We start from the raw sequence: 27136 nt of genomic DNA, 5'->3' as shown, positions 1-27136 counted from the left end.
AATGTGAAAATTTTCTGTCAATGACAACAACCACGATGCCTTACAACAGAATGAATTTTGATCAGAGAAGGTCACTTGAGCCTTAAGCTCAGGAGAGCTAATAAAAACTATCCATACGACAGATGTTATAATTTTTATTAAAGTCACATGACTCATTATTAACACAGTTATACATTTATGTCCTTCTGAACCATAATTTATCTTCCAATGTAACATCACTCCTTCCTTCAGTCTTTAAATAAATTTTATTAACAAAGATAAGTAATGTAAAACAACAAAGCAGATTCAGTGTCAGTACCACTGGTAACCCCTGTCACTGTCCTGTCACGCCCCTGTCATAGCATCCTGTACTGTCCTGTATTTACATGTAGGGGTCTTTCTCAGACTCTTTCACGGCCTGTACACACTTTGCCATGGTCTGTGAAGCGCGACTGATGGAGTCGGTCATGTAGAAATCTTCTAATTTCTGTAGGGGTGGGGAGAGGGGTTGTGACTCCAACTGGCCCTTCACCATCTGTGTTTAAAAAATAATAATGATTAAAATCAAAATTTTTACTCACGAAAAAGTGTTAATGACCTGGATTGAAATACTAATACAGTGAAAACTGTCTAATCTGAGTCCTACACCTATGGATTCCGTCCCACTGTGAATTCCCCCTTTAAATTTCTTTTCCATTTCACTATTTTTCATGTGTTTCAACTTTCACAAAATTTGTCTCCCAGAGCATGTCGGACTAGAAAGGTTTCACTATATCTAGTCTTTTCTGTCATGAGGTGGAAAAAACAATGGTTGAGGAAATAGACAGGATCCAGAGAGTTCGATTAAATAATGTTTTATTTTGGTTATTAAATTAAATGATGAAACCAATATATTTTCTTGAAAAGATAATTATTAAACCTGTGGTTCGATCATTTCTCCCAAAAAATTTTTTTTACAAGATAGTACATGTAAATTTGTATCATTTCAATTTTACTTTCAAATTATCCCATTTCAATTGACTCTAAAACAGGAAATGCATTGAATTCATACATGAAAATATTTTCCCCCTTATTACTTCACCGGCCATCCTTTTATTGCTAGGCAACAGCAACTGACTTTGGCTGGCCAGAGTCTTCTAGTTGTAGTCAACTAACAGATTTTTTGATTGTAGGTTAAACAATGTCATTATTTTCAGTCATAAAAATATTAATTACCTTGGCGAGATCATTAGCCTGTTTGAAGTAATTGGCCTCCTCTGCTTTATCATAGTGTGCAAAATTCGGTGAGACGTCCTCTAATCGACTCCGAATCTCGGTCAGGGTGTCATAGGGAAGCTGCTGATCCAAGATCTAATGAAACACAAAGATGATTTTATCATATGCTTATTCAGATGTCCTGAGGATCTTAGCTGAAGCAGTAAGATTGAGCAAGCAGATTTCTTGCCTATTGAAATTGCTTTTTAATTTTTATACAATCAATTGTATTGAGTAAACAAGAGGCCCAGGGGCCACATTGCTCACCTGAGCAATTGGCTAGGGAAAAAGCACATAACAGATCAGAACTGAAAGCTAACTGAAGTTGGGGGGCTTGAATTTTAACCAGGGGAGTCATGATTTGAACAAACTAGAATCTAAACTACCTGAGGTTGATTCCCTATAAATATCACTAAGCATGGCTTTGAAATACTTGAAAAGAAGATTTTAAATGGTTTCCCTATATATTCCTATGTAAAACTTTTATCGGCCATTTGGCCCCACCCTTCCCCTGGGGGTAATGATTTGATCAAACTTGAATCTTCACTACCTTAGGATGATTCCACATGAGTTTCATCTTTCCTGGCCCAGTGGTTCTTGAGAAGAAGATTTTTAAAGATTTTTCCTATATATTCCTATGTAAAACTTTGATCAGCCATTTTGGCCCCACCCTATCCCCGGAGGTCATGATTTGAACAAACTTGAATCTACTCTATCTGAGGACAATTTCACACGAGTTTCATATTTCCTAGCACAGTGGTTCTTGAGAAAAAGATTTGATTTTTTTAAAGATTTTTCCTATACATTCCTACGTTAAACTTTGATCGGCCATTTCGGCCCCCCCGGAGGTCATGATTTGAACAAATTTGAATCTACACTACCTGAGGATGATTCCACATGAGTTTCATCTTTCCTTGCCCAGGGTTCTTGAGAAAAAGATTTTTAAAGATTTTTCATATATTTCCTATGATTTGAACAAATTTGGCCCAGTGGTTCTTATTTTTAAAGACTTCCTATGTACATTTGACCTGAGGATGATTCCACATGAGTTTCATCTTTCCTTGCCCATTGGTTTTTGAGAAGAAGATTTTTTATGTAAAACTTTGATTCCATTAATTTTTCTCTGAATTCATAATTATTTCATCTCCCCTGGTTCTTGAGGAAATTTTTAAAGGGCGTGGCCATGTTGGCTTCAAACTTGAATCTACACTATCTGAGGATGATTCCACTTGAGTTTCATCTTTCCTGGCCCATTGGTTCTTGAGAAGAAGATTTTAAAAGATTTTTCTTACATATTCCTATTGATGATTTGAACAAATTTCCTTTATTCCACAAGGAAGATAAAAATTCTTTGTTCAGAATGCAAATTATATGGTTGAAATTGGCCCAGTGGTTCTTGAGAAGAAGATGAAAATGTGGAAAGTTTACAACAATGACGATGACAAAGACAACAACAACGACAGATGACGGACAAATTTTGATCAGAAAAGATCACTTGAGCCTTTGGCTCAGGTGAGCTAAAAAAGTGCTTACACCATTTATAGAGACATACATTTTTTTTTGTCATGAACATAATTTAATATAGCCATTGAATCAAAAATAGTTTTCTAAGACATCAGGGATTAAAAATTATTTCCCTGATTTATAAATTTTCCATCATATGATTAATTAAATTTGGTTGAATTTTATCTTTATTACTATCTAAGTTAAAGGAAATAGTTACAGCAGAGAAAAACACATTTTAGTGGACAGGGGATCCCAGACCATAAAGACGTCTACAAACTAGGATACAATATGAATACTATTCAAGTTATAAGCCTTTAATTATCTCTGATAGAAACCAAAACTACATGAAACCATATTTTATGCTTTAGGTTTTCAGAGAGAGTAAAATCTACCACTAATAAATTATGAGCTACTTTACAAATATATACCTCCGACAAAGCCCGGATGATTTTCCAGTCTTCACGGGCCTGGCCTGGGGGAGACACGGCTAGCCTGCTCTGTTGGGGACGACCCTCTGTGTTAACGTAGGTAGCGTCCTTCTCAGTGTAGGCTGCTCCAGGTAAAACCACGTCAGCCATGGCAGCTCCTTTGTCTCCATGGTGACCTGTTAGCCAATGAGAATGAAAAATTTCCTTAAATGTGAAAAAAATGAAATACCATACACACTCTAAAAACAAGTAAACCACAAAGGTACAGTAAAATATGTTCTTTACAAGCAGGGATACTGCAAATCCTTTCTTACAATGAACTGCATTTTTTCACCCAACACTAGAAAGCTCTAGAGTCGCAATGTAAGGAGTATATCCTTACGTCACGGGTTCGAATCCCACTGTGGGATGTGGAGACCTGTCCTTCAGATGAGATGGTATAAACCAAGGTCCCATGTCGCAGTAGGTGCTGAAAAAGATCCCTCACTGCTCAATGGCCCTGAGTGCCAAGCCAAGGATAGAATTTGTAGCTCTCCATATGAGTGAAAAATTCTCAGGAGGGACATTAAACAACAAACAATCAATTAATCCAAATACTAGAAAATAGAATAAGTCTTGATTTCTTATTATCTAACACACTATCTATGCACCTTTCAGGTCCTACAGAGGGCTCTTAGATTTAACTTTCTCTAAAAATTGAGATACAGGATTTAGCAAATAACAGACATACAGCAATTTCAGCTGTCTCTGGGGGTTCTCTGTGGTTCCCCTGGCTTGCCTTACCTTGGTAGATGATGAAGCAGTCGTTGGGGAGGTCAGCTCTGGTAATGGCCCCCTCGTCAGCTCCCAGGAGGAACAGAACTTTGGGGGGATTCTTCCTGATGTAGTCCACACCCGCCTTATAACCCAAGTCTAGGGCCGCAACCTGACTAGCCACCTAAAACATAGGTAATCAGAGATTACAAAGATCATCTCAATGACTATTACACGTGAGTTAGGCATATTCTCAGACAAAATGAATTTTCTGGTCGTGTGCATCACTAGATGCAACATTTTTTCAAGTTTGATCTTGGTTGAATAATCACTTACTTTGAATTGGATGTTCTCCAAAAAAATATTCCACTAACAAAAAATGTACAGTAAAGAAGATTCAGCATTTGAACCAAGTCTGGAAATGTTCCTTAATACATCAAATATTCTAAATGGACCTGCCTGACCTGCTTACCCTGTGAAGGACATTGAGGACCCACCAGTCCGCACCAAATCTTGACAACCGCTGTTTGACCTACTTACTCTGTGAAGGACATTGAGGACCCGCCAGTCAGCACCACATCCTGACTGGACCTACTTGACCTACTTACTCTTTGAAGGACATTGAGCCGAGATTGAGGACCCGCCAGTCAGCAACACATCCAGACTGGACCCACTTGACCTACTTACCCTGTGAAGAACATTGAGGACCCGCCAGTCAACACCACATCCTGACTGGACCTACTTGACCTACTTACTCTGTGAAGGACGTTGAGGACCCGCCAGTCAGCACCACATCCAGATTTGACCCGGGCCGTTTGAGCTATGGTGGACACTGCTGTATGTATGGCAGCCCCATCTTTTCTCTGTAGAGTGGAACTTCCTACAATCACCATTGGCCTCTTTGCTTTGTTCAGTGTCTGTGAAGAAAAATGTATAGTTTCGAGACTAACTCCTCTTGCATCAAGTAAAACAAGTCTAATGCAAGATTATTTAAAACAATATAAGCTTTGCTACCTTTTTCTCAAGGTTACAAGTTTTTTTAATTTCCATTTTTAAAAAATTGATTGTAAAGGAATAGTCTTCTTCTCCAAGTTACAAAGCTCTTTAACAATATAATCTGACAATATACTTTCCTACAAAATGTTGGCTAAGAAGATGGGGGGATAAGGCGGCAGAATGCCTATAGCATCAGATATTAAGAAATCACATTTGATATATAAATTGAGTTTAAAATTTACTTCTCATTAAACCATAAAGATTAATCAATAGTTTCTAGCTCCCATATGAGTGAAAAATTCTCAATTTTATTGACATATAAAAACAAATAACTCAATTAATTTTTCCAAGTTGAAAAAGAAAATAAGTTATTCCCCTTTCATAAATGCTAACACACTTTTTTATGAAAAACAAAACATTTCAGGTTCTAAAATTTCAGAGTTAATTAATTAATTTCTCAAATAAATGTTTGGAGTATAATTATTTAAAGTAAATACATATTACAACCAATTTCTGCTGTCAAAAATTGAATTGGTAGATATTATCATTTTATTGTACAAATGGCTTAAAATAAGTGTTAAACCTTCTTTAAAAAAAAAAGTCTGCCTGCTGCATTGAATTCTGATTTTTTTGGTCTGAGACACTATTGTTTAATTTTTTTTGGCCTCACTGAAATTTATGAAATTATGAGGAAAAAAAATTTTCAGAGAGAAAAAAATCTCTTAAACAAGAGGCCGCAACCTGACTAGCCACCTAAAATCTAGGTAATCAAGATTAAAATCATCATAAAGTTTACTATTACACGTGAGTTAAAGGGGGCATAATTTTAACAAACAGTGGGTCATGATGCAAACTAGAATCTACACTAAGGATTGATTCCCTATAAATATCACAAAGCATGGCTTTGAATTTGAAAATAAGATTTTAAAAAAATTTCCCTATATATTCCTATATAAAACTACAATTTGGCCCCTCCCTACCCCCGGATTCATGATTTGAACACAGTCTGAAACATGTTTCCACATAGTGCATCTTTCCTGTCTCAATGGACTTGAGAAGGCTTTTTACACTCCTATGTAAAACTTTGATCGGCCATTTTGGCCCCACCCTACCCCCGGGGTTTGATTTGAACAAACTTGTGAATCTACACTTGACCTGAGTCAGCACCATTCCATCATGAGTTTCATCTTTCCTGGCTCAGTTACTCTTTGAAGGATTTTTAAAGATTTTTCCTACATATTCCTATGCAAACAGTTTGATCGGCCATTTTGGCCCCACCCTACCCTGGGGGTCATTTTGGACAAACTTGAATCTACATACCTGAGGATGATTCCACATGACTTTCATCTTTCCTGGCCTAAGAAGAATTTTTAAAGATTTTTCCAATATATTCCTATGTAAAAGTTTGATCGGCCATGAAGACCCACTTGGCCCCACCCTACCCCCTTTTCTTGTGAACAAACTTGAATCTTACCTGAGGATGATTCCACATGAGTTTCATCTTTGTTCCAGTGGTTCTTGAGAAAAAGATTTTTAAAGATTTTTCCTATATATTCCTAGTAAAAGTTTAATGCCATTATTTGGCCAACATCCCCATATAATTTTGCAAACTTTTTCTAACTACCTGAGTTACAAGTTTTTTTCCTTTCTCAGTTTCTTAGAAGAAGATTTTTAAAGATTTTTCCTACATATTCCTATGTAAAAGTTTGATCGGCCATTTTGGCCCCACCCTACCCCCGGGGGTCATAAAATGCTTAAATTGAGGATGATTCCACATAAGTTTCATCTTTCCTGGCCCAGTGGTTTTTGAGATGAGGATTTTTAAAGATTTTTCCAATATATTCCTATGTAAAACTTTGATCGGCCATTTTGGCCCCATCCTACCCCCAGGGGTCATGATTTGAACAAACTTGAATCTAATACCTATTCCACATAAGTTTCATCTTTCCTGGCCCAGTGAAATCAGGATTTTTATAATATATTCCTATGTAAAACTTTGATGGCCATTTTTTTCCTACAGGGGTCATATTTGAACAAACTTGAATAAACTAATTATCTTTCCTGGCCCAGTGGTTCTTGAGAAGAAGATTTTTAAAGATTTTTCCTATATATTCCTAAGTAAAAGTTTGATCGGCCATTTTGGCCCCACCCTACCCCCAGGGGTCACAAACAGATTTTCAACATGATTGTCTTTCCTGGCTCACTAGAAGAAGATTTTTAAATTTATATTAAAAGTTTGTCGGCCATTTTGGCCCCAAATTTCTGCGGACAAACTTAAATCTACAAAGCTGAGGAATTAATGAGTTTCATCTTTCCTGGCCCAAAAAGGATTTTTAAAGATTTTTCAATATATTCCTATGTAAAACTTTAAATTTTGGCCCCACTACTCATTATTGAACAAATTTAAGAAATTATGATTCCACATGAAAAAAGAAATTTTTAAAGATTTTTCCTATATATTCCTAAAAAAAGTTTGAAGCCATCTCTTACCCCCGGGGGTCAAAAAAATTTTTATAAAAATATGATGGTTTCATCTTTCCTGGCTCAGTGGTCCTTGAGAACCCCAGATTTTTAAAGATTTTTCCTATATATTCCTATGTAAAAGTTTGATTTGGCCATTTTGGCCCACCCTACCCCCGGGGGTCATGATGATTAATGGCAAACTTGAATCTACACTACCTGAGGATGACCACATGAGTTTCATGGACCTGGCCCAGTGGTTCTTGAGAAGAAGATTTTTCAAGATTTTTCCAATATATTCCTTTGTAAAAATTTGACCGGCCATTGTGGCCCCACCCTACCCCCCGGGGGTCATGCTTTGAACAAACTTGAATCTACACTACCTGAGGATGATTTCACATGAGTTTCAAAAAATTTGTTAAGATGAGGAAATTTTTTTTTTCCAATATATTCCTATGTAAAACTGTGTATGGCTTTTGGCCCCATCCTACCCCCAGGGGTCATGATTTTCAAACTTGAATTTTTGTAAACTACCTGAGATGATTCCACATAAGTTTACTTTCCTGGCCCAGTGGTTTTTGAAATAGGATTTAAAATTTTTAAAAAATGCCATTATTTTTTCACTTCATAATATCTCCCCTTGGAAAAGGTTGGCCCTTCATTTGTTAATCCCCTTTCCCAAGGATACTTTGTAGCAAGTTTGGTTTCAATTGGCAGTGGTTCTTTTTTTAAGATGAAAATGTGAAAAGTTTACGACAACGACAGACGACGGACAAATTTTGATCAGAAAAGCTCACTTGAGCCTTCGGCTCAGGTGAGCTAAAAATTCATTTATAAAAATATTAGATGGTATACCATAATACGAGGGATTCGAACCCCAGCAATAAAATTCCGAAGTATCATACTGCTTTGAGACTAACGCGCTAACCACTATGTTACATGGCTCATGATGTTTAATGGCATTTGAATCATGTTTGTGATATGACCCTTGACTTAATGGACTTGAAGTATTTCTCGGAAAGATGCGAATGTTTTGTCATAAAAGTATACTTATAAGATATAGTGGGTCTTCGCTCCATTTTTTTGAAAACCAAAAAAATTTTTTTTTTCACAAACTTTTAGGATTATCTTTTCAAAAAAATGGAGCGAAAACTCACTCATATTGAAAAAATTTGTTAAAGTATTAAAAAATGAACATTTTAGTTCTTTTAAGTCTGTGTATGCTTTTTCATAGGCAAATATTTTCAGTCTTTGTGAGATTTTTGTAAATTATAGAGATTTTACATTAAGAATACTTTAATATTAGATGAAATATGAGAAAAAATTTGGATATAATTGAGATTAAATTTTTCACTTCTTATCTGTCGCGCTATAGGCATTCTGCCCGCCTTATCCCCCCGTCTTCTTAAGTCATGTTTCAACTTTGTTTCAATACATGTAATTCTTTTTTTTTACTTTTCAATCCTTTTAACAAAATGAAGTAAAAATAAAGTCACAAACAGTGTGTATTGAGCAACAGTAGAGAATGACATTGGATACCTTTGCAATGATACAACCCTGATTCAATGTTACATCTCAAAAAAATCCCTACCTGACAGAAGGGATGAGAACCATCAGCAATCTTCTTCAGAGCATCGATGGAATCTCCAAGGTACTGTAATAAAATATTTCAGTGATACAATAAGAAACGTGTACACTGTATATAATTTTCAGAACCTGTGTTTAAAATTTCAAGCAGTCTCCTTGAGACTGTAGCTCTACTGGTTTATACTTAATAAAATGAAGGAAGAGAAAAGTAGCAGTTGGGACTTGAAACTTTAAAACAGCAATGAATAGAAAAATGATCCTTGCCGCTCATCAAAATGAAAACCAATGCAAAATTTAAGTGTGTATCTGAGTATAGTCTACTTGTGTGCCAAGTTTTATTGAAATTTTAAACTGTCCAGGAAGAGTAGCATTTTGAAAAAATTTCATAGAAATTTCTATTTTTAGTAACCACGGCAACACCGTTCATTGAAACCAAAAACCGATGCATAGAATTATGTATCTTAGTGTAGTCTACTTGTGCGCCAAGTTAAACTGAAATCGGACCAAAACTGAAGGAGGAGTAGCATTTTGAAAGAATTTCATAGAAATTTCTATTTTTAGTAACCATGGCAAAATCGTTCATCGAAATCAAAAACTGATAATTATGTATCTTAGTGAAGTCTACTTGTGTGCCAAGTTTTATTGAAATCGGACTTAAACTGTAGGAAGAGTAGCATTTTGAAAGAATTTCACAGAAATTTCTACTTTTAGTAACCATGGCAACACCGTTCATCGAAATCAAAAACTGATGCACACAATATATGTATCTTAGTGTAGTCTACTTGTGTGCAAAGTATATACATTTTTTAACCTGAAATCCCCGACCAAAACTGTAGAGGATGTAGCATACCTTTGCAATGAAATTGTTTATTCAATGTTAAATCTCAAAAAAATCACTACCTGACAGAAGGGATGAGAGCCATCAGCAATCTTCTTCAGGGCATCGGTGGAATCCCCAAGGTACTGTAATAAAATATTTAGGTGATACAATAACAAATGTGTCCACGGTATATAATTTTCAGAACCTGTCCTTTAAAAAACAGTATACTCACATCATAATCATAAGTAAGGTCAACCTTTGACCCTACAAGGGCAACTTGAAGATCATTATGAATCCAGCTAAAAAGAAAATTATACATGTACATGTGTATTTGAATAAACTTATGGCAGTAAATCTGTAAACTTTTTTTTTTATTAGGGAGAAGGTGATTCATGAATTCAAGCAGCAGAGGTCAAAGTTTATATTTCCTTTAAAACAAAATAGCAGGGATTAGAAGTTTTTGATATGTATTCAAAATCCTAACATACAAGAAAAGAGCATAGATACTCAACAACTTCTATAAAAATGTAGATTCCTAATTTTACAGAAGGAATTTATAATTGCATATTTTCATAACAGGCACTTATCGTCAAACTTTTATATTTTACTCGTTGAACACACTAAATCATATTTCTGACCTTTTTCTGACCCTCGTGTTCAGAATGGGGGCTTCAAACCGGGGATTGGTTCCTATAAATAGCACTAGGTCTGCCTCCTCAATTCCGCTTATTCCAGTATTTAGCAAATAATTAGATCTCAGATCAGTCCTACAAGCAAAATGACAAATATCATTATTTATAGTACAGAATTACAATGTACATATTTGTAGTACTTGCATGCACATTGTACCTTCTCCTAAACCACTGATCATGCTTATTCCAAGTAAATCAATGATGAAATTGCTTTTAAACTTAAAATTTACAATGGACAGAAAGAAAGCTTTCACTTTCTATGATAGTAAATATTGCCTTGTTAAAGATTTCCTGTCCATTAAGTCCATTGACAAAGCACCTTGCTATTGTTTAAACTGTTCAGTAACTGAGACTTGTACAGTAGTATCAACAGTGATAATGTTAAAACATCGGCAAATGCCAACATTTCTTCTTTAATATAAATGTGGAACATTTCAATCAAATGAACTTACCCTGCTCCATCCATAGGGAAGTATTCTTCAGTACAGAGGGATTCACTGCCCAGTTTGTTAAGGAGGTCCTTCAAGGCGACCAGCGACTCAGCGTCCACTAGTCCTCCAGCTAAACCAGCAATCTGGTCACCTTCAAAATTACTCATCTACAAGAACAAAAGTATGAATCATGATTCAGTATCCATCAGTCCTCCGGCCAAACCAGCGATCTGGTCACCTTCAAAATTACTCATCTACAAAAACAAAAGTAACAATCAGTGATTCAGTATGCCTATTCCCTAACAAAACCAGCGATCTGGTCACCCTCAAAATTACTCATCTACAAGAACCAAAGTAAATACAAGTGAATCAGCTTTTAACATACTCCCCAGACAAACCAGGTACAGTAAAACATGCTTATAATTAATTCATGCTTACAGAAAAGCATTTTTCTTTCCCTGTGTCTTAAAAATATATTTGTAAAGTTAACTGATATAAGGAATTAGACTCATAATGAAAAGCACAGTTGTCTGTCCCTGGCACTTGGTTATAAGTCTATTTTTCTGTATATGGTCACTTTAAAATTGTTTATTTGCAATGTTTAAAATACAGAAAATCAATAAAAAATGAAGAGTTGTGAAACTGGAATACAAAGATGGAAGCTTTGGTCTTTTGTCCAGTAGTAAATAGAAGTAAATGAAAGTCTGGTTTTCTGTATGTGGTAACTTTAAAATTGTTCATTTTCAATGTTATAAAAATAAATTAGTAAAAATAAAGAACTGACAATGTGAATCTGGACTACAGAGGAAAGTTTTGGTCTTTTGCCCAGTAGTCAATAGAAATAAACAAGTTATATCATAACTTAAACAGTGTTTTACCATGGAGGAAGTTGTAATGAGTGCGTCCTCCCAGCTTGTCTTTTTTAGGTTTCCTGTGCTGTCTTTGACGTAGGGGAACGTCAATCTCTGTCGCTTAAGGCCGTCATACGCAAACCTTGTTTTATCTGAGATCCACTCTTCATTAATTTCCTGTAATTATTGATTTAGATTATGTACTATAAATCAGACCAGTCAGTATATTAATAAAGGATATTAAAATGAACAACTAGTTCTGTCTCTGTTTAAAGTATACATTTTAAAAAGAGGCCAAGAATCAAAAACCAGTGTAAAAATATATGTTTACATTGCTTTTGAGGATCACAAAATATGAAAATTTGCGTGAGAACACAGTCACATTCAATCATTAGCATTCATTATAAATTTCAACTCCCTCTAAAAAGAAATTTTCCCTCTTGTTATTGAATGTTGAATGCAGGAATCTGTCTAAAGTAAAAACCACTAAATATTTTTTTTTTCCTGACAGACAAAAAAAATAGACATAATGCATTCCTTGGTGTAAATCCATTTTAAAGACTTTAGGTTCAATTTTTGAGGTTCATTTTGTTCCTCTAAATCACAAGCATTAAAGCAATATGAGCTGCATGTTTGACATCGGAAAATTTTATTGCAAATTTGTGATTAACTAATTTAATGACAGAAAAATAAATCATTTATAAACTTCTGTTGTTCATATTTGCGATGGAAATTTTTTTTTTAGCTTTGATTGAAGCAAAATTGAATTATTGTCGTCCTGTACAATAATGATTTCTTATATAAAACTGTATATTCGCTTGTACAGAAATATTTCATCTGAAAAAATTTTAAACTTTATTTTGGGCTTATTGGTCATAAGGGTTTAAATTACATTCAACTTAATCATAATAGCACATTTTACCAGCAAAATAAAATTTTCAAAGATTCAGCTCATATTGCTTTAAATCATGTAAATTGTTGAGGGAGCTTTTCTTTACCTCATTCATCCTTGGCAGGATACGCATGACCTCCCCTGACCTTGTGCTGATGACGATGTTACTTCCCAGTGCATCCAGGACGTCTACGCTTTCTATTTTCCTACAAGTGAATCAAGTAGATTAGGAAAGAGGCAAAATTTATTTAAAATTTAGATTACAACAGAAATTAAAGATGACAAATATCAATTATTCCAGTAAATTCAAGTAAATCTTGCTTCAGTGTAAAATTTGCAGTTTTTTATGAAGTAGAGAATAGGCCTGGTAAACATTCATTGAAACTAAAATATTATGCTGGAAAATATGCAAATTATAAATGACTTTGATGACCTCCTATAAAGGGGCATAACTCCTAATGTTTACCTTGTTTCCCAGGGCCTAGCAGTGAAGGCGTAGGGTTTAGAAGTTAAAGCTCCAACGGGACACAGATCTATGACATTTCCCGACAGCTCAGATCGAAAGAGTTTTTCCACATAGGTTCCGACCTGCATGTCACTTCCTCTTCCTGTTGTGCCTAAATCATCTACTCCTGCCACCTCACTTGCGAACCTGAAATAACAGAATTCTTTTTTATCTTGTAAAAGCTTTAAAAAATTCCATTAAAAAATTTCAGGAGGGAATTTATATTCAATTTTCTCTGTTTTTGTTCCTAATGAATAAAAAAAAAAAAAAAAATTATTGGTTTGCTTTTTTAAAAATTCTTCTTTAACTATTCATGTGAAGAAATCATCATATACCTGATACAGCGTGTACAGTGAATACATCTGGTCATTATTGTTTTTACCAGAGGACCAATATTTTTATCCTCCACTGCCCTGAAAACACAAAAAGCCTTAAATTTAATACAGTTAAAAATATTATTCTCTCTCTTTATATACATGTATTACACCCTTTGTATTCTTGCAGTTTATTTTCACAGTTTAAATTGTCAGGATTTCGGTTGAATAAAATTGCTGTAATTATTTACTCTATATTTAGCTGAACCTGGTTTGTTAGATCAGGGGTACAATTTGATTTCTATAAGCATACATTATTGGACTTAACATGGCTAAAACATTATTTATCTATTTTGTTAAATTCTTACCTTTTCCCAGCAAAGTTGATATCAGTAAATCTACTTCTGTCACTGCCAAAAACCATGGACTGATCCTGTAACAAGATGCCAACACATAGAGACAAATAAAGTTAACAAACCTCATGTTTACAGAAAGTCTAACTCAGAATATAAGCAACATCATTTTTTATTGTTTAATTCCTTATCACAAACCCCAGCCTCCCCAAAATCTGCATTGGTGAGTAGGGGATCCGTCTATTAACAATACCTCACCTGTAAATCACATTCTCCTCCCTGGTCACAGATAGGACAGTCCAGGGGGTGGTTCACCAACAGAAACTCCATCACACCCTCCCTGTACAGGTACAGAATCAAACAAAATTACAGGTACATGTATGTCAAATTTCTTACTAAAGATTTCTTATATAGTTGACACTTCTCATCTAGTTACCTGGTGTTAAGAAATATTTTATAAACATTTCATCCACTTCATAATCATTAGGCATAATAAATATTGGATGTAATAATTTCACATTTTTTAATGTGGAATCTGCCTTCATTCACTCTATTTCATTATAAACTGTAAGGCATTTTTGCGGATATCTATGGAAGAACAATTGTTGTATAACTTGCCGTGCTTTTTTGGACAATTCCGAGTCTGTTTTCACTCTCATTCCTTTCATGACAGGTGCAGCACATGATGCAACAGGCTATAAATAAACAAAAATAAACACCTAGTTTATTTTAAACTCTTTCTTTTACAAACTGACCTTTCAATATTATGCCCATTAGTTTATCTTGTGTGTGCTTAGAAAGGCATTTACTCATTAATACATTGTTTGTATCTTTCTTGGAAAAAAAACTTAAGAAATTAATTTCTCGTATATGGTACCTTAGCTGATTTCTCCACTTCTACGAGACACATCCGGCAGTTACCGGCGACGGAGAGTCTCTCGTGATAACAGTATCGGGGAATCTGGACCCCACCCTCCGCACAGGCCTGTAAGATACGAAGAGATATCAAGCAATCATCTACACAGAAAGGAAATTTGAACTGGAATTTCACATTATTGATAATTCCTAACATTCAACTTTTCAAGTGCTTAGTAAATCTTTCATTTCATATTTGTATTCAGAATCTCTTAAAATGCATGGAATACTGCATGCAATGTTAACTTTTTGTACCACATAAAATATTGCGAACGAGTCAGCTTTCATGATACATTTCAAGCAGAGTGAGTTTCTAATAAACAAGGAGGATTATATTATAATAGGAATCTTTTTTTTTTTGGAGGGGGGATAACTCACCTGTAAAATGGTAGTGCCGGGGTAGACATAAACAGGCTTATCATCAATAAATACTTCTATTTTCTCTGGTTGTGTGGCCACTGATGTACTGCATCGAACTGTTTATCGTAAAATAATTAATATATATTACTGCTTGCACGTGATAAAATTTCAAATCCCTGCATTTTACCCTTGGGAAATGAGAACAGATGATGAAAAATTTGAAATCCATGCCATGTTTACATTATCTGAGTGTAATGATTACAAATATTTTGATAAGTCATAGATGATGAAATTTTAAAATTACAAGCATATTGCCCTTGAAAAATGAGTACAAAGATAACCAATTCGAAATTCATGTTCACATTACCTGGGTGTTTCAGCAAGTTCTGAGCTGAAAGAGCCCGGGCCAGGGGCCTTAACCGCATCATTTTGATCTCTATAAAGACAACAAGCATATTTTATTTTTATAAAGAGATTAAAGTTTTTAAAAAATCAAAACATGGTGTGTTTGTGAAACACTAATTTTCTCTATATGGCAACAAATGCTGAGTTAAAGTCCTAAAACATGTATGTCATCTCTACATATGCTCTAAATTCAATGTCAAGAGGTCAAAATTATTGGTAACAAAAGACGGAATACAAAAAAATTACAATCGATTATCGGTAATAATCGGCTAGGCATAATTGATTAATAATCGATATCATTATAATCGAAATGAAATTTTTAACTTAAACGAAATAAATATATATCCTTCCATGTTAAAAACATTCATCACTATTTTTATACTCTTTGCACTTGAATTTGGTAATTAAATTAAAGTATGACAATTTCATTTTTTGTCAGCAATGTCAGCCACATTTATTTTTTAACTGATTAGTACAATAGTAGCATCGGAGAGATCTCAACGGTCGACAATCGTTCCATCACCATAGCACCACCATTCAATTGTTATGGTCAAGATTACACTAGATTTTGCAGATAATCAGTCAACCAGATGGAGACAGACAGAAAAAAAGTGGCATGCACTTGTATCTTTAATTATCATGATAATAGTTGACTAAGACTACTCCACATGTAGTTTCGTCAACATATATATAGAACTACTTCAAAAAGGGTCGGATTTAACATTAATAATGTAATATTAGGAGAGATTCCTTTGTCAAAAAATTATAGAATTGTAAATTTTATTATACTATACACTAAACAATATATCTTTACTTGTTTGATGCAGAAGAAAATGCCAAATTTTAGTGCACTCTTATGTCACCTAAGAATCAAATATAATGTCGAAAGATTTGTTTCAATCCAAAAGAATAAAATTGTGTATTTTAATTCCATATGGTCTACATGGAAACCTGTTTTTGATGAGTGACAGTTCAAATTTCATTTACTATGTTTACTGTTTTTTTTTCCCTTTTTTATCTCTATTTTATCCTCATATTGTGGATAAAAGAATATATATTTAACAATTCGGATAATTTATGCACAATTTAATAAGGTGTTGGAGGAAAAACTGACAAACTGAATTTACATGTATTATTTTTTTCCCTCTCTTTTAATATTATCTATAGATGGATAGTGGATAGTGTGAAAAGGTGAGTGTGCATGTGTATGGGATAAATGTAAATATCTTTCAGCTGTCTCTTTGTTTATAATGAGAAAAAATATAAATAAAATTAAAAAAAAATTATCATGATAATAATGGCATAAGAAAATTGTCTAATCTACATAATGTGCCGTTGTTTCAGTCTACAAGTGAATTCAAATAAAACAATTTTGTTCTAGGTCTACAGTATCATCTTTATAATTTCCTCAAATTATGTTAATTGAAAATTTTACGGGAGATATTTTTCTCATAAGGTCAATCCTAGGTCTGTAGTATGTTATGCAACATGCATATGAATGCAACATGAAAATGGGTTTGTGAAGTGAGAGATCATAATCTGTGAAATAAAAGACCATGATTTATAGTATCTATTCCATTCAACATTAAGGCAAAGTTGAACAAATCATGTGAACATATCAAAGGACGATATATTTGTTAAAAAGTCGTTATGAAACTATGTTCAATATTAGAGGAAATTCGAGTAGAGTGCAGAAATGTTTAATTCATTTTCATATTGCACATATTTATGACAATCTCTCATTGCATTCGGTTTGGTGACTACCAGTTTTAAGGAGCATAGGTATTTTACTTAGATTTCAAATAAATAATGATGACAAATAGTTTAAAAACTCAGTTTGGTTTGTAGCAGTTTCTCACCTTGGCCAATTCAGAACCGGAAGTAATAACCACAAAGATGGAAGCGGCAATAAACGAAATTAGCCAACTTCAAGAACAATTCATTCACAACACTAAAAACAGCTGAGTTTAGATCCAAGTTTTCATTTTTATCAAAATTGATTTTCTGAGCTTTGTCAGAGAAATCCTCATGATAAAAGGGGAAAAAATTGCTACTAAAAAATTAAAGTTGGAAAATATTCCAATTATATCCGGAAATAGTATTTCCAAGCTTTCCGTCTCATATTTGGCCTTTTCCGGGCGAGACTACCGGCGTGAGAACACGTTGTTGAACACAAGTAGAAAACTTATAGAAAATGGGTTTTGGAGATCTTAAAAAGAAGGATGGCTTAACAGCACTCAATGCATATCTTGTGGACAAAAGCTACATCGAGGGGTTGGTGAACTTGGATGTGTTTAATAGTGAAGAACCATCAGTCGAAAGGGGGGGGGGGCATTAAAAAGATATATTTATTTTCGAATTAAATAACGAAAGGGTTCTAATGTTGCAATAAGTAGTTCTTACAAGAAAATCTCAATAAAGTCCTGTCAATAATTTGAAAAATAGAGCTGTTTTAAATTCTTTTCTAAAATTTGAATTTTGTGACATTTGTCAATGAAAATTTCCCAAAGCAAATAAGAGATTCTCAAGGAGAGGGGGTAACTGATGGAGGCCAGGCATGGGGATGTTTACTCCTTCACTGCACATAATCCCACCTCTGATGCTTTGAGAGTTCTGTTTGCTCCACATCCGATTTTTTTTTGTTTTATTTGGACTTTTGAGCCAGTGATTATTGTGTGTGATCCCAAAAATTGTAGGAAATCAGTCTTTATGATAAGTTTTCTGATAAGCAATTTTTTGCTAAGCTTGCTTCTCAGAGGCAGGTTGTCCCTAAAATGAATATAGCAAGGGATGTCATTAACGGATTAGAAGGGGATCTAGGCTTCCCAAACAGGGAAGTTAGGGGAAATATCAAAGTAATCCGAGAGTTATGTCATTATAGGCAGGGAACTTCCACATTCCCTGTGACAACCCTGTAGAGCAATAGTGCACTGATAAAAATTACTAGTAATATCCTGTGGCCAAAATATTCGCTTTGAATATTTTTTTACTGCAGCATGGAGCACATGTAACTGATTCCCATATGAGAGCAGTTCTTCATTTGAAATCTTCATTCCATAAACATGTTGACATAATTATACTGTACTTTATATTATAACTAATTATAGCATGTCTAGTAAATGAGAACAGTCAGTGAGAGAATAAAATTGATATGTTACTTCATGCATCAAAGAAATAATTTAAAAGTGAAAGTTGGGCATGATTTTGTTCATCCCTTGAAAGTTTTCAGGTACATGTAGCAGTTTTAACAAATGATATATATAGTATTATTTTGAATTTGTAGATACCAACCCTCTCAGGCAGATGCTGTTGTGTTTGACGCCCTCTCAGGTCCGCCGCCGGCTGATCTAGAAAACGCCCTCCGCTGGTACAACCACATTAAATCTTATGGTGCTGGAAGATCTTCGTAAGTCCTTTCTTCTTAAATTTAATTAATATTTGTGTGACAGATCGGGCTCGGGATGCTAGATGGATTACGTCACCCGGACTTTATCGTAGTTTTCTACGATAGCGGCCGAGGGTAGTCCGGGTGATCCTAACTATATAAAAGAGCGTTCTGCTGAAAGCTGGCAGTTGCCAGTTGGAGCTCACAAGTGACGGTCGGCAAAAGCGTAATTGCAAGGTACGGGATTTTAAAGGATTTAATACAGTATACGGTGGCTAGTATACTGGGTCTAAAGTATTATAGTATTTTGAGGGAATAAAGTGATAATTTACCTCATATTAATTATTTCATCTGTCTGGGTACAAGACAGAAACCTGAAACGTACCTATCATAAGACCTATCCGAGTCCCGGATCGAGATACATACCTGTCCTGATACTGGTACAGATACATCCAGGACACAGACCAGATACATACACATTAATTGTTGTTTATGATAAGGATAGGAAATCCTAATAATATATGTATATATTGACTCGTTTGCTTTTCATATATGCTTTGTCATCTATCATTTCATATCATTTGTCTAATTAGTGATCTATCTCTTGTTTACATAATCATTTGTTTAATTCATTTGGTTGATTAAGGATCTATACTCAAATTCACGGACCCATACACGTTACATTTGTAAATTGTAATACTGCAGCTATGAGGCTGTAAAAATATCATTATTGTGGCCAAATATTGCCCACCTGTGATAATGGCCAAAGGGGCTAAAATAAAATGAGAGCAAAAATTTCTCGGTAATGTAATGTGAATTCACCAGTTTAAGTCATTGAGAGGGTTATTTAGACAAAATACTGTAGATTCCTTAATATACGTTTGGAATTAATTATCGCGTAATTTCGTGACAAGCACCACATCCTAAATAAAATTACTTGCCTTTATTTTTATTATGGTGCTGAAATCTATGTAAAATCTCCTGACCAACCGTCTATTCGCAAATTATTATTCTCGCGATTTGACGTTGTACAGTCTATCCAAAAGACATCGGACTGTCGGACCTGACTGATGTGCAGTGCCTCTGGTCCGATGCGTCAATTTTTTGCACCGGACCGGAATGTCCGATGTCTCAGAGTAAAAAATAAATGTTGTCGACATCGCTGACAAAAAATAAAATAGGCATTCTTTAATTTTTTATTACCAAATCCAAATGCAAAGAGCTTAAAAATAGTGATGAATGTTTAAAACATCGAAGGAATCACTGCCATGTTCTTTTTTTTGCCAAAATGATTGAATACAGGGTCAGACTAATAACAGGAAATGGACAATAATACGATGTTTCACTATACAAAGGAAAACATTTTAAGTGTAGACAATATGTAAACGTTACTGTGATCAAGAACAACAAGTCTAGTCTCTGGATAACTACTGTAAAACTTGTAATCCCAATAAATAAATACATGTAATGAAGGTGGGACTAATATCAGTAATATACCCATTGACTGGAATTCTTAAAGAAATACATTCCCATTCTGTTTCAAGATATTGATTTTGTTTAAAGTAATGAAGTATTATTTTCAACTTTTTAAAAAGAAATGTTATTAAATTTTTTTGAATATTATATGTAAATAGGTAAATGATTTTGTTTTGTAAAAACCTGACTGAAATTTGAATAAGTTTAATAAGTTTAACTTTTCTACGATTATTAATCGATGATGCCCAACTGATTATAACCGATAATCAATTTCCATCACTAATTTTCACGTGTTACATTTGTTTACATTAGATTTTTCGGTTTGACAAAATTTGATTCAGTCCTGTGTGTTAATTGATTAAACAGGACCGAATGTCCTGTGTGGTAAAAAAAATTTCGCATAGACTGGTTGTAGAGCCCATTCACGATATTAAGTACTTGCGAAAAATAAGGAATTTACAGTATATGTGTACATGCAGGTTCCCCGGACAGAAGAAAGACGTCTCAGCATATGGAGCAGCAGGAAAAGGTGCCCCGGCTGCAGGCGGTGACGATGAGGATGACGACGACATCGATCTCTTTGGCTCCGATGACGAAGACGCCAAGGCCGAGAGAGAAAAACGCCTCGCCGACTATGCCGCCAAAAAAGCCAAAAGTTAGTATGAATGCCGTACAATGCAGAGGATATTGTAAAGACATACAGTTATTTTGTAATATAGAAAAAATGCATAAATTTATATGTCATTTTACAATTTAAAACAATTTTTTCCATGGACCTAGCATTTATACATTCAAGTTAACCTTGCATTAAAGAAAAATTACTGTGTTTTTAATTTAGAACCCGCTGTAATCGCAAAAAGTAGCTTGTTAATAGACGTCAAACCCTGGGATGACGAAACAGACATGAAAGCCTTAGAAAATTCAGTACGCAGCATTACAGCCGATGGGCTACTGTGGGGAGCATGTAAGTATGAGTATACAAATCATCTGCTGGAAGCATTTTGTGTAACTGTATAAAGCATAAAAACCTTGCTGGAAGCATTATGTGTGACTGTAAAAGCATTAATTGCCCGACTGGAAGCATTATGTAAGACATACAGAGCATTAGTGCCTTGCTGATCAGTCAGGTGCATAATGCAAACAAGTTATTGTCCAAAATAACTCAAATGAGTTATTTTTTTGTCACAATGAGTTACCTCTCTTTGCTATTACCTACTTTTTCCCAGCATTAGCTCGTGCACCATGACAAAAACAAATGTTTGACTAAATTTAAACCTTGCTCAATGCAGAAAAAAATTTTCAAAGTCTTGGGAAAATTGGGGAAAAATTTTTATTTAATGATAAAAATTGGACATATAAACCATTTAGATAAAACACAAAAAAGAATTAAAATGCTGTTTATCTCCACCTCCTCACCAATTCTCCACTGGAGTAGGTGCATGCCATAAGTTATTATTAAAAAAAAGTTTGAACTTATTTAAATTATTTTTCTGAAAACTTGTTTGAGTTATGCCTCTGACTGCTGAGAGAATTATGTAGCACACTGTCAGGGGTGTGCAATTAGAAAAATCAATTACTAGCCCAGGGGCTAGTCGCAGCTATAAAGTTACTAGCCCCAAGTGAAAAGTTACTTGCCCAAATATAGGGGCAAACATTAAAATAAAAAAACTATTATTTTGAAAAGAAATTAATATTTGAAAAAGTCAGGGTACTGAAGTCATTCTTTTTAAAATTAAAGTTTAATTCTCACTATGAAATTAAATCATGAATGAATTATAATGAAAGAAGATTAAAATAAATTTTTATAAATTTAAATATCTTCCCTTTTTTCTGAACATTGCACTAGCTCATTTAGAATGAAATTTAATTCATTTTGTTTTCATCTCAAATCATTAAATACACTATAAATATATTTTATGTGAGTCATAAAACACTTATCTTTCAGTTATTTGAGTGATCGTAAATAATTTAATGAGATATCTGCATGTATTTACCATACACAAAAGAATAGAGGAAATTCGAATTAGGAAAAAAACGATCGTTTTTTGGAAGTAAATAAGTCAAGTGGTGCTGCAAAATAGATAAGATTATGGAGATTTATTGAGAGTAGGAGCATGTTGTCAGAAAAATTTTCACTGGTTGGGAATTTGATAGCAAAAACGAGTGAAAATTCAGGTTGTACTTTTCATGTATAATATTGCATGTGTAGTTATAATTTTTACTAGCCCGACGGGCCACCTCCATGCAGAAAATCACTAGCCCGACCCCAAATAGTGGTAGCCCCGGGCGTCGGGCGATGCTAATTGCACACCCCTGACTGTACAGAGCATTGTGACCCTGCTGGAACCATTATGTAAGACACTGTACAAAGCATTAGGACCCTTCTAGAAGCATAATGTTAGACTGAGTACAATGCATTAGTGCCCTGCTGATGCATGTAGAATTATGTAGCACTCTGTACAAAGCACAAGTGCCCTGTCAGAAGCATTATGTAACTCTATAAAACTATTGGTGCATCTTCCAAAGCATTTTTAGGATTCTCTACAAGCAGTATGGTCCCTGCTACAAGCAATAAATATGTAGGACAAAGCAACAGGGCCCCTGCTTGGATCCTTATGTAGGAGTAGGACTCTTAACAAAGCATTATGGTCCCTGCTGGAAGCATCATGTAGGAATCTGTGCAAAGAACTCGGGTCCTTCCTGGAAATATTAGGGCAAAAGAAAAATTAATCTATACTTTCTCAAGGCTAAAATTCACATTTCAATGTGGCATTTTTTTTTTATTTGGAAATTAACTAAATTTCAAACTATAATTTCTGTATAATTTGTGTGGTTTTAGAATAAAATTTGTTTTAAATAGTTGTATTTATTCACACATAAAGTGCACCAAAAGGCACACTTTTGATGTAAGAATGTTTGCATAGAATAACACATCTTAATTCAAAAAGAGGTGGATATTTTATTTGACGACAATACAAAGTTTTTCTGTTTATGTGCACAATTTCAAAATTATTTACTCTAAACGACAGGAACAGAAGTCACATTGTAATATTCATTCCCAAGGATTTCAAGCTTCGAATCACTGGCAGTTAATGAAACAAAAAATATATAAATACAAGGTTTTAAAATATACACTGTATAACACCGTATAAGTGGAAATTTTAGTGAGACGCAAATTTGGCAATTTGTCCTTAAAAACTGGTAATTTATTTTTAGCGAGATGTTATTTTAGCGATTTTAAAATGGACATTAAAGAAGCTATTACGAATAAAACTCGATAAATTTTTAATGTTATTCAATTTTAGCGATCTCGGCGCCCTCGCTAATAATGCCAAAATTAAATCCTTGCTAAAAAGTCTACTTATACGGTAATTCTGAATTTTCTTTTGTAGCAAAACTTGTACCTGTTGGTTATGGAATCAAAAAACTTCAGATCAACGCCGTTATCGAGGATGATAAGGTTAGTATTACATGTGTATGGAATATTTGGTGGAGGGCACCATGAAAAATGACAAAAAGATGGTGGAATTAAATGTAGGGAAAAGAGGAGATTGAAGAGAGAAATGGGGTTCTGAAAAGAGAAATAAAGAAGGACCACATATCCTTCATCCCCTTTATGTTTGCCTTGAAATGGAAAAAGGAGGGGGGTTAAATTCATATAATTGGATCTTTTTAAATTATGTCTTTTCTGTATTTTCAGATCAGCACAGATTTTCTAGAGGAGGAAATCACAGGTTTTGAAGATTATGTACAGTCAATGGACATTGCTGCTTTTAACAAAATTTAGCATCTGTGAAAATAAAAACAATATTTATACAATATGTTTTATTGTACTTGGGAAAAAGTAGTGTGCTTTTTGTGAAGTAGGATATATTATTTAACATCATTAATCTTTGAAATTTTATTTTACAACAAGAGTTCAATATGGCAGACAAAGGAAAATTGAAAAATTGACCCTTCTTCCCTGTATCCAGATTATATGGTAGAAGAAGCTATGGAAAATTTATGAAAAATCTGCTTTACGTCTTGGTGATTAGCAGGAACATGTTTCATGACAACAAAACGCAATAAATTATCTACCAAACGTGATTTTTTTAAACCCCCCCCCACGCTTCGCTGTCTCACTGTCGGTCCACCAACAGTTTCTGTTCATTTTCTTTGCAGAGGTTGCACCATCGTCTCAAGCCACGGTCCGGAGTCCGCATATAGCTCTCTCCTACCCGTGGCTGCTTGACCACAAAAAGTGTCGTAATCTTGAATATTTACGCCTCTCTATTGTAACATATTCAGTCAATGACAAGTTTTGTTTCCATCGCAATTGAAATCAACAATTTATACATTTGCAGTATTTCGTACACTTCGATTGAGTATTGAAAGGTCGCATCAAAGTTCATTAGCCGGCTATGCTTTACTCGCATTGGTCAAATAATTTAATGAACTATGAGAAATTAATTCTCTTCTCATTCAACCACGGCCAGAATGGGAGAGGATCGTACATTTTGGCCGTGTTTTGCGACAATGAGGTTGCACATACTGAAATGAAATTTGGTATAGAGATTATCATTTAGTCATGCCTCTAAGACTTAGAAAAATTACAATTATTTGCAGTTTCCGTTCATTTCCTTGCAGAGGTTAAAAATTGTCAAAATGAGATTTTGTCAAATGTGGCGTGTCCCATGGGTGACCTAATGTGAAAATTAGAATACAAATATTTATTTTTCTCCATTAGATTCACTGTAGAAATACAACATCGTATTTTGAGATTGTACCACGTGGTCATTCCATTGCTTACAAAAACATTGACAATTTTAAATTCAGAGTGTACAATCTCTTTGGTCCGCATATGCCTATTAATATTTTTGATTTATAGCGTAAATCCACAATCTTTTATGAACTCCTCATATACATGTACTAGTAAATGAGTAAAAATGTAATAATATAGGGCAGCGAGAAATTCAAAAATTGAGTGTATTTTTGGTGCTTTTAGACTTGTTAAATGTAAATACATGGAATATTTTAAAGTTTAGTGTGAGTTATTGGTGTGTAAATCACACTAAAAGTTGAAAACATCCCATATTAATATTAAGGTTGTTGAATAACATTACTATTTAGCGAAAGTTACGCGGAATATTAACGCGAATGTTATTCATTATAAGTACGAGTGTATAACGCAAAACTTTCATAATTATGAAGACGAACTGTGGACTCTTATAGTCGTATCGAAAGGGTTTGACCGGGCCAGATAAATAGAAAACATGAATAATTTATGCATTAATTCGCGAATATTTCGCATTTATTCGCAAAAGTTAACGTTATAACGCGAAAGTTTTGCGTTTATTCGCGAAAGTTACGAGACATAACGCAAAAGTTTCGTATCATAACACGGAAAATATTATTTTTTGACCCACGAAAATGACCTTTTTATGTTACTCATTATAAGTACGAGTGTATAACGCAAAACTTTCATATGAAGGTCTTGAAACATTGGATTTGGGATATTATGCATCCCCTCGAACTGTGGACTCTTGTAGTCGTATCGAAAGGGTTTGACCGGGCTAGCTAAATAGAAAACATGAATAATTTATGCATTAATTCGCGAATATTTCGCATTTATTCCCAAAAGTTAACGTTATAACGCGAAAGTTTTGCGTTTATTCGCGAAAGTTACGAGACAACACAGGAAATATTATTTTTGACCTTTTTAAAAATGGGCTTCCGTATATTTTCATGGTACATGTACCAATACAGTAAAAAATCACTAGACAATGGAGGATAATCATTCTTTTCTGAAATAGTTGCATTTTCATTCAATGTCTTCATATTAAGAGTTATTTTTTTAATAGTTACAAACAGCATTTTTAAAATGTGTTGAGTAAGCCTAGATGTAATATTTCGCTTATTTGCACGTTTGCCTTCCCATAGAAAACAAATGACGTATATTTCTTATGACGTCATTTCACATCGATCAAGCAGCAAGAAGTGATACGGTAAGTTGATTCTGTTTTAGGATGCTTTCGGTGCTTCTCTCTTATAGCACAGAGCCTAATCTTTATCGCAAGTACTAAAGCAATAAATATCAATAAAAACATAAAAAGAATATTTTGAGGAATGAGACGGAGTTTCTGGGCCCTATCCACAGGCGCTTGATGTTTTAACCTTTCTTTTCATTAGGCCTAATAAAAATATCCCCTAGATCTACTATAAAAATAACTAAATTATATGCGTAGGCCTAATATAGGGGATATTTTATTTATATGAAAAGAAAGGTTTAAAAACGTCAAGCGCCTGTGGGCCTATCGTAACGAAGGTTTGATCATATAGACTAAAGCAACCAGAACTTTCCGAGTGCTCAGTTCTCATAAAATGAAACAAGACGCCAATTGGCCACAACGCTAACCTTAGTATAAACTTTGGCCATGCTGTTATGATCCCTGTGGGTATAGGGTGAGGCCATAATTAGGGAACCCAACTATTACACTGGAATATATGCCAAGAACCACTGGGAGATCTTTTATTACTCATCTTCGTCTCAAGAACCACTGGGCCAGAAAAGTTGAATCCACACTTTTCAAAAGTTATGCCCCTTGGCCGCCATCTTAGGGGATAAACCCACAGAATCCTCACAGTACCCTTTGTAGTTTTCAGGTTTGTAACATTGTCATTTGACTGGGAAAAATAATTGCATAGTGTATACTGATTGCCCCATATAGATCCTTTTCCTATGGCATATTTTGCTTAGGAGTTATTCCCCTTAGCCGCCATCTTGTAGGGCAA

General features: G+C 34.4%; 2 protein-coding genes across 5 annotated transcripts; one reads left to right on the top strand and one right to left on the bottom strand.

Annotated features, from left to right (window-relative positions):
* Positions 1 to 121: 121 nt before the first annotated feature.
* Positions 122 to 17464, bottom strand: LOC134250965 (NADH-ubiquinone oxidoreductase 75 kDa subunit, mitochondrial-like). Of its 4 annotated transcripts, none has more exons than XM_062733331.1 (21): positions 17361 to 17464; positions 15464 to 15532; positions 15115 to 15212; positions 14699 to 14806; positions 14436 to 14516; positions 14080 to 14157; positions 13837 to 13901; positions 13490 to 13567; positions 13116 to 13301; positions 12756 to 12855; positions 11785 to 11934; positions 11231 to 11246; positions 10928 to 11057; positions 10422 to 10550; positions 10016 to 10082; positions 9864 to 9926; positions 4676 to 4837; positions 3951 to 4104; positions 3168 to 3343; positions 1195 to 1329; positions 122 to 514 (listed from the first exon to the last, which is right to left on the bottom strand). In XM_062733331.1, exons 2-21 carry the CDS (start codon positions 15522 to 15524, stop codon positions 362 to 364), a joined length of 2190 nt encoding a protein of 729 aa, XP_062589315.1. In that variant the 5' UTR covers positions 15525 to 15532; positions 17361 to 17464; the 3' UTR covers positions 122 to 361. The 4 variants fall into 4 exon arrangements, with proteins under 4 accessions (XP_062589315.1, XP_062589314.1, XP_062589313.1 ...); XM_062733330.1 differs by lacking the exon at positions 11231 to 11246 and adding an exon at positions 4461 to 4511 and having other exon boundaries at positions 4727 to 4837; positions 10928 to 11073; positions 17361 to 17463; XM_062733329.1 differs by lacking the exons at positions 9864 to 9926; positions 11231 to 11246 and adding an exon at positions 8968 to 9030 and having other exon boundaries at positions 10928 to 11073.
* A 162-nt stretch (positions 17465 to 17626) lies between these two features.
* Positions 17627 to 24181, top strand: LOC134250969 (elongation factor 1-beta-like). Its single transcript, XM_062733335.1, has 6 exons — positions 17627 to 17775; positions 18785 to 18907; positions 20842 to 21017; positions 21201 to 21326; positions 23755 to 23822; positions 24063 to 24181. Exons 1-6 carry the CDS (start codon positions 17696 to 17698, stop codon positions 24147 to 24149), a joined length of 660 nt encoding a protein of 219 aa, XP_062589319.1. The 5' UTR covers positions 17627 to 17695; the 3' UTR covers positions 24150 to 24181.
* The last annotated feature ends 2955 nt before the right edge of the window (positions 24182 to 27136 follow it).

The sequence above is a fragment of the Saccostrea cucullata genome, unplaced genomic scaffold, assembly GCF_032062105.1.
Source record: "Saccostrea cucullata isolate Sc308-1 unplaced genomic scaffold, CSIRO_AGI_Scuc_v1 ctg391, whole genome shotgun sequence".
Taxonomy (NCBI): domain Eukaryota; kingdom Metazoa; phylum Mollusca; class Bivalvia; order Ostreida; family Ostreidae; genus Saccostrea; species Saccostrea cuccullata.
Note: the sequence above shows the minus strand (reverse complement) of the source record. Positions and strands in the feature narration are given on the sequence as shown.